The sequence below is a fragment of the Pistacia vera genome, unplaced genomic scaffold (assembly GCF_008641045.1).
Source record: "Pistacia vera cultivar Batoury unplaced genomic scaffold, PisVer_v2 Contig320, whole genome shotgun sequence".
Lineage (NCBI taxonomy): Eukaryota > Viridiplantae > Streptophyta > Magnoliopsida > Sapindales > Anacardiaceae > Pistacia > Pistacia vera.
The window spans coordinates 3,113,661-3,122,573 of record NW_022196136.1 but is presented as its reverse complement, the minus strand read 5'-3'; the positions used below and the strand labels follow the sequence as shown (position 1 = coordinate 3,122,573).

Genomic DNA, 8,913 nt, shown 5'->3' with positions numbered 1-8,913 from the left:
AAGTATAAAGAAACTTACAATTGGTTGTGTTATGTGTGGTATATTAATGAAAAAGCAAATCAAAGAACTTCTAAATATTGAGATTAAAGAAACTTATGAATGGAATTTCGATTTATGATTTTAGGAATGGAAGTATTTAATGACCGAAATAGATGAGAAGAGAATTAGGGATTAGGGATTTACCATTTACGAAATTACGATTTAGGCTTTTACCTTTTAAGCATTTAGTTTTTTTTTTTTTTTTTCTTTTTTCATGGGTACCCACAAAACGAGTAATGCTACATTTACACAATTCATTACACCATGATGTGAAATATGTCATATCCACACAAATTTTTAATTATTTCAAATTTTTAATATTATAATAAAATAATTATTAGTAAAATGGTCATGGTGTAATGAAAATAGTGTAATGAGTGGTGTAAATGTAGCATTACTCCCCACAAATAACTCGACTCACATGCAAAAAAGGACCAGGCCAAGTACGGGTAAAATAAAAATGGTGGATCTGTATCTTATATTATTTTGACGGGTACTGATTCATTTATGGGTATGGACCTGTTCTACCGGGTCTACATGAGTTGGACTTAACCTTTAGCCGCCTAGGACTCTAAACCCCCCTAAGTATATTTTTAACCCTTTGGGAACGTTTGGATCATATAATGTTTTATTATAGAGGGATATTATATTAACGGAAAGAAATATCACATTGAAGATTACTGAGAATATTTAGAAAGTGTGTTCGGTTTGTTCGAATAAATTGGTGAATAATATGTTTGGTTGGGTGGATATGTTATATAGATTACAAAATTGCCCTTCTTTTTAAATATTAATATACAGTAAAACCTCTCTATAGTCATAATGTTGGGACCAACTAAATTTATTGCTATGAGGAGGTTATAATTTAATTGATGTGTAGTTACAATAATTATTGTTTTGATTAAAAAATTGTTTTTTTTTATTTCTTATTTTATAATTCATGTTTTAGTAGTATTAGGATTTCAATTCATTATTTTAGTAACATTAAGATAGTATGGAAATATATATTAAAGAGTCATTACAAAATTGAGTGATCATATTCGACAACTTTGCTACATTAATCAAATGGATATTATATCTTCCTTAATCATCCAAATGAGCAACAAATTGTGTATGTTTTAACTGAAGAAGAAATCATTACTAGAATTAGACAAGAAGAGAAATGAGATAATCATGAGGATGAATATAGTACAGAAATACCAAGAGTTTCATGCCAAGAAACTCCAAACATGCTTGAGAGCTAGAATACTTTGGTTTCAACAAGAAGATGTTCATGTTGGCGACTTATTTCGTACCCACAAGATAAAAGATATGATAACAATATTAAAACATAAATCATTGTTTCAAACAACTTTAGATAAATATTTTATTTCATCTTAAACATTTAATGTAAAATAATATTTTTTTTTATAATATACATACAATTATTACTATGTTGAGACAAGTTCCTTAAAACGGGACCTAAACAAACTATAACTTATTACAATGTAAAATTTATTCTTATTTATAACTAGTCCAAATTGGGACCATAATTTTTTTATGACTACATGGAGGTTATTCATATATAGAATATCACTATAAAATAACTAAAGAGAGGTTGTATTGCAATAGTATTTTTTATTATTATTTTTTGAATAATTCTTTTAACCCCCTATTTTTTAGATTTAACAAAAACACCCTAGCAAGCAAGAATGTTTTAAACTTAACAAAAACACCCCTACCACCCTCAAGCCATTGCTTACAGCTAGCCACCACCACCAGCAGTGCCACAGATATAGTCATGACGCCAGTAGTGCCACAGATATGGCCATGAAACGGCCACATATCTAGTTGTAAAACGGCCAGATATCGTTGTTTTCGATCATGGATCTATGATCTGTGGCCGAAAAATGCCTCACCGGTGCATGGCTGACCATATACTGCCAGTCTTACACCATTATGACGACTTTCGGCAGCCTCCGACGGTAGTTAACAATGACTAGGGTGGTGGCCAGTTTTAGGTACAATGTCAATGTCATCTGAAAATTAAAAAAGTGAGAACAAAATGACATGAATGAATTGAGTGTTTTGTAAATCTTAATAAATATAAGGGTAATTTAGACTAAATGGCTAACTGTTTAGGGGCAACATGGGGCCCCCCAAAGGTAATAATATTCCCAGCTACCCCCCCCCCAAAAAAAAGCTACTGTTCATCATAAAAGATTATGAGAATAATTTTTTACAAATCAATCAAATATCGTCGTGTGCTTAGTTTAAAAAATATTACCCTAGTGTCATCTGATATTCCTCCATCCAAACGGGCCCTCTCTGGTATCATAAATAACTGTAGACCCCTTGTCGTTATTTGATCCTTAATAGTTTTCGGTTATTCAAATGAAAAAAAGGGTAGAAAAGTAATTCAAATGACTATATAAATTAATTTTCTTTCTTTCTCTCTCCTTCCTGACTCAGCCGCCGTTCGCGTCGCACTCGTCTTCATTATTCAATTGAAAATTCAATGTTCATTTTTCCAGCATACATAAACTACATTCAAATCAACAATAGTTTTCGGTTATTCAAATGAATAAAGGGTAGAAAAGTAATTCAAATGACTATATAAATTAATTTTCTTTCTCTCTCTCTCTCCTCCCTGACTCAACAGTCAAATTCACGTCGCACTCCTCGCCATCATTCAGTTGAAAATTCAATGTTCATTTTTCCAGCATACATAAACTATATTCAAATCAACAAACAAAATGAATTCTAGATCAATACAATCAAAACCAGCACCAAGACACCACCAATCTATCAAGCATCACACCATAGCAGACAACCCAAGGATTAAAACAAAACGCCCTGCCTGCCTTCAACTCCCACACACCTCTCTTCTTATTCAGAAAAAGCTCTGTAACAGTGTAAATGACGAGTAAAATCCAATTTCATAAAGCTCTGCACCTTAATGAGCAAAACCCATCGAAATGAAAACAAAAGTAAATACCTGTCATCTCTATCCCTCTCCTCACGGGGTCTTTTCCTAATCCCTACAACTCAACCATAAAACTCTAAGAAGGGAGCTTAGAGGATGAGTTGGCATTCTTAGCAATTGAATGGGGTAGATGGGAATCTTTAGATTTTTCAGTAACGTTTGAGAAACGGCAAGGGTTACATTAGGAAACCTTGGGAGGTTTAGAATATTTATTAGCACTTTGCATCATCCAAAGACCAAAGCTCAGCCTTGACCTTGAATTTTATAGTAAACTTTAGATAACCCATATGCGCGTTGGGACCACCGCCACCGGAAAGATGGGGACGGCTCCTCACCTAATTTACCATATAATAATTAGCCACGTGTCCATGTCACCATTCACCAATCACGTGACACCTCTCCTTGGGAACAATAAAACAATAAGACCAAGAAATTGTTAAAATATTGACCAATCACATGATAATTTTCCATGGGAACTTTGAAATAATAAGACAAATATTATTATTGTATGTAGAAGTTGCATATACAGTATGTTGACCGAAAAGAATGAGTACGCGATTAAATTTTGTTAAACTCGGAGAGAATTTCAACTCAGAAGAAACCTTCTAACTGAATTTCTAATTTATCCGGAGTGTTCTTAAAGTATATATAACTATGGATCGATTTTCCTGTAAGTCTGTTCAGTCTAGAAATTGGAAGAATGGTCTTGCAGCAGCGTTGCTTATGATAGCCATTGTTTCTCTTGTTGTTTATATCTCTTCCTTCTGGACTGGCGCTACTGTAAGTATATGTCGAATTTTTTTTATAGTTGTGTATTTTTCTAAACGCTTTTGTATTACAATTTTTCATTTTTTTTGGCACCTGGTAAAGGTAAATACATTTATTTAATTGGTTGCTTCTTTGTTTTTTTCATCAATTTTTGCAGTTTGAGTTATCTGCTATTATTTCCCAACACCCAGCTCAAGAAATCATAATCCCTCTGAATTGCAGCGGCAAAGACCAAACACAAACTTGTCCATCAAATTACCCAAAAAATTTCCAAACAAAAAACCGTGGCATCCCATCGTCGCAGTCGACATGCCCAGAATATTTTCGCTGGATCCACGAAGATTTAAGGCCATGGAAAAGTACAGGAATCAGCCGGGAGATGATGGAAAGAGCTCATCCAACGGCTCATTTTCGTCTTATAATTGTGGACGGCAAGGCATATATCCAGCAGTTCCGAAAATCTTATCAAACAAGAGATGTGTACACTATATGGGGTATCGTGCAACTTCTTAGGAGGTATCCCGGAAAATTACCGGACTTAGAGTTGATGTTTGACTGTGATGATTCGCCGGTCATCCGGTCGAGCGACCATCGTGGACCAAAATCAAGAACCCCACCGCCATTATTTGCGTACTGTGGTAGTGAGTCCACCGTGGATATTGCGTTCCCTGATTGGTCGTTTTGGGGATGGTATAATTACAACTCTTCTCCTTATTACTATATAATAAATTATTGGTGAGTTAGATAAAGTCATCTTTTATGGTTGGTACAGGGAGGAGATAAATATAAAACCATGGGATAGTTTGTTAAGGGAAATTAAAGCAGGCAACAATCAGACAAAATGGATAGACAGGGTACCGTATGCTTACTGGAAAGGAAACGCTTTCTCAGGCAGTAAATCTAGAATAGACCTTCTCACATGCAATGTCTCCGATCAAATGGATTGGAATGCTCGAATTTATAACCTGGTAAATTTCTTGTATTTCTGGTCTGTTGTGTTGTAAACAATAGTGATTAATTTTATTTGGTATTTACTTATATAATTTTGTAGGATTGGAGCCATGAGTCTAGTCAAGGCTTTAAGCATTCAGACCTAGCAAGCCAATGCACACACAGGTAAAAATTGTTTCCAGAATGACTTCTCCCATAACTTGATTTGCAGTATATATTGTCTTTCTTTCATTTATTTATTTATTTTTACCTACTTACATAGGTACAAAATCTACATAGAAGGAAATGCATGGTCCGTTAGTGAGAAATACATACTAGCTTGTGACTCTATGACACTCTTTGTAAATTCCAAATACCATGATTTCTTCACGAGATATCTACAACCTATGAAACACTACTGGCCAATAAGGGAAGACAACAAGTGCAAATCCATCAAGTTTGCTGTAGATTGGGGTAATTTTAATAGACAAAAGGTACGTACCTAACTTCATTACTTTCTCCGATAACAATTATATGTTTGTAATGCCCTATGATTTGGCAGGCACAAGAGATTGGGAAAGCGGCCAGCAAGTTTATCCAAGAAGAACTGAAAATGGACTACATATATGATTACATGTTTCATTTGCTAAACGAGTATGCAAAGCTATTGAAGTTCAAACCGAAGGTACCTGATGGAGCTGTGGAGGTATGCTCAGAGACTATGGCTTGTCGGGCAAATGGGTTGCAGGAGAAGTTCATGATGGAAACATCGGTCAAGGGCCCTTCCATTACAAATCCATGCACCATGCCTCCTTATGACACCAAAGTTCTTGCTTCTTTCGATCGGGGTAAGTTTGATGCAATGAAGCAAGTGCATAACTTGGAGGATAAATACTGGGAAAGTCTCAATATATTGCGCCATAACTAGATGTGTCTAACATTTTAGACTCTTAGTTTGGTTCGTCTATTTGTGAAAAATATATATAAACTTTCGTCAAAAGTACATCAACTAATAATAGTGAAGATTTAGTTCAGACGTCAACTCTGTTGTACAGCTTCAACTTGGGATCATTTGTCTCTAAAACGATTTATGAAAATAAGATGTGTCGAGATCAAGTGGTTTGATAGAGATTCTTAGGTATTACTTAAGAGTTCTTAAGTTTAAGTTCTACTAGATTGTTAATAAGGGTAACTACTAAAGTTTTTATCCGATCAGTAGTTCCAGAGTTCTAAATGATTAGTTGAGATGCACGTAAGTTAGTCCAGATACCCATAGTCAAGAAAAAAAAAAAGTGTTGGATTCAAAATAAAGCTTACGGAATTAAATCACTATAATTCAGCAGTATTAAAATGAGTGATAAATTCTAAAAACCAACACCAACACATATAAGTTATAATATATGGATATTATTCAATTGAAGGTTTGGTGAAACACCTAATCTTGACATTAGACATGTATTTAAACATTTTGACCTGACTTGGTGAGCAAAGTGTCTTGTAGTAATGTCACTTCATATCATTTTCTTCTTTCTTTTCTTCTTTAGGGGACCCAACTGATATCATTTCATTACATTTGTTCCAAAAAAAAACCTAATAATTAAAACCTTTAACATAATGAACAAATTCAAAATGATAATGATGATTAGATGGTTGGGAAAGGAGTTGGAGTGCATCTTGATAGATCATGGGCTCAATTTAAGCACATAGATGCGTGTTCGTGATCAATCACGTCTAACAATATACTTTTCTTTAATATAATAAATCACCTTCATACACTTACACAAGAACTGTCTCATAGTCCAAATCACCATATTCAAAAAGTCAATAATGAAGCATTTCATACATGGTTCGTGAATCATGTATATATATATATATATTAAAAACTAATTATTATATAAGTAAATATATTTGTATATTAGATAATTACATAATGAAAAATGTTTATATTTATATTATGAATTAAATTTAATATTTTTCTATTATATTATCTTAATTTCAATAATAATTATTGTAATACGATATTTACAGTTAATCAATTATAATAATTGAATGAGAAATATATTAATTACTAACAGATTGATTTTTATTAAAGATTTTAATATTTCAAATAAAGATTATCGGGATATTTTCCTGGCCGCTGGCAGTAGGCTCAGTGGGTCTGCGCTCTGACTTAGTTTGGTTGTAGCTGGATTGTCTGTTTCGGTAATTGCAAGGTTTCTGACACCAGGAATGCGGTGTTCCTCTTCGTGCTTTGTTTGGTAGCTGCAGGCTGCAGCTGTGGAGGTCAGTGCATAGCAGCATAGGTGTTGTTTTGTTCACTTTAAATTTACTTTCACCTGGGTTTATAATACTTTATATAGGCACTTTTTGAGGGGATTGGTGGACCACTTAGGCTCGTTTTTTTTACTTCTTGGTGCCTTAGGATGGTTGTATTTTTTTTTCTTTATAATATTCCCATTTACCCATAAAATGTTTGTATGTATTGGGTTGAGCCAGTTCCAATTTAAACAAACTCAATTTGTCTCAGGTTGGGTCGGGTTTGACAAATTTGACCTGAACTCGAAAGTACTCAGTAGTCAGTACCCACCCCTATAGATAAGAATATATATACTAAAATTTAATTATTAAATAAGTAAATAAATGTGTATATTAAATAATTATATATATCAAATGAAAAATATATTACATATTAAAAAATATTTATATTTCAATTATGAATTAAAATTAATTTTTTATAGCATATTTTTAATTTCAATAGACCATATATTGACGGTTGAATTCATTACATTGGACTAAAATAATACTTTATAACACAGGTCCAATAACATATATTCATGGTTAAAATAAATTTATATCAAGACTAGTACTAAAATAATACTTTATAACACAGGTCCAATAACATATATTCATGGTTAAAATAAATTTATATCAAGACTAGTATATGTATAACATAGAAAAAAAAAAAAAAAAGTGTTCCAACTAGTTAGAGACTAAAGTTAAAATAAAGAGTTAACAACATTTTCCCACCAAAAAATAACTTTATAATACTTTTCACCCACAAACTTTTATAATACCACTTTACTACCCAAATTTATATTCTATGAGCGAATACAGAGTAAACTCGGTCCAACTGTTAGGCCTTTGAAGAAGGGAGGTCGATGAATCTTTTGGTACTTGAAGGTTGGGTTTTGGTGTTTAAAATTGATTGGAATTTATTTGGGAGGGGCGGTTCCGTAAATTTTAATTGCTTGATTGCCGGTGATTGGAGGGGTCGGCAAGAGTAGGGTTTGAGGGATTTTGGTGAGTGATATCGAGAAGAGAATTGTGTAGTGTGGGAGTCACAACGATGCCGAAATAGAATTAAATATAAATTTAGATAGTAAAATAATATTTTTAAATATGTGAGTAAAAAAGTATCATTAAACTATTATTTGAGTGGGAAAAAGTCGTTTACTCTAAAATAAATTAGTTAAATCCGACACTTTTATCCCAACCCAACACGTCACTAAGCAAAGCTATATGACCCACATTGAACTTATAATAAGATTATGTGAAAAGATTTACTAAACTTAATTTTATAATAATTCATTTTATAAAAAATATTATCACGCAATTAGCACTCTGGCAATTAATGTCTCTTTAGTCTTTTTCTGACTTTGTTGAGTTATATTTTATACTGAATAATTTTGTAACTTAAATTATTTTGATCATGGAGCACGTTCACACCAACCAAGAGCTTATATGGGGAACAAAATTATTATCTTATTGAGTCAAATATTCCACTCAGCTATAACTAAGGATCATTCTTCAAAATTTTACATTAATTACCTATGTGTTGGGGAAATTCTTTGAGGCGTCCGATTAGAACTATGGGTGGAGAGAGGCGCACTACCTTGTAGATGATTATGGAGTTGGTAATTTCCTGTTCGTGGCTTCACTACTGTTCCTACAATGAGGACCTTTTCAGCCTGCATGCTTTGTATAGATTGACCTTAGGCCTTATTTTGCTTAGGCCTTTGATAGAGCTTTTGTAAGGATTGTATATCCTTTTGTCTTGGATTGTTTTGCTTTTTGTTCCTCTTGGGCCTGTCCGGGGAGCTCCCTCTCTTACTCTGTATTTTTTTAATTCTTCTTATATAATTACTGGTTTAATCCAAAAAAAAAAAAAATACAGTATTGAACCCTTATTATTATATTATATATTCTGTCCT

General features: G+C 33.1%; 1 protein-coding gene across 1 annotated transcript; it reads left to right on the top strand.

Moving 5' to 3' along the window:
• Positions 1 to 3,505: 3,505 nt before the first annotated feature.
• Positions 3,506 to 5,744, top strand: LOC116137052 (O-glucosyltransferase rumi-like). Its single transcript, XM_031422741.1, has 6 exons — positions 3,506 to 3,784; positions 3,930 to 4,462; positions 4,545 to 4,740; positions 4,824 to 4,888; positions 4,986 to 5,196; positions 5,265 to 5,744. Exons 1-6 carry the CDS (start codon positions 3,659 to 3,661, stop codon positions 5,628 to 5,630), a joined length of 1,497 nt encoding a protein of 498 aa, XP_031278601.1. The 5' UTR covers positions 3,506 to 3,658; the 3' UTR covers positions 5,631 to 5,744.
• The last annotated feature ends 3,169 nt before the right edge of the window (positions 5,745 to 8,913 follow it).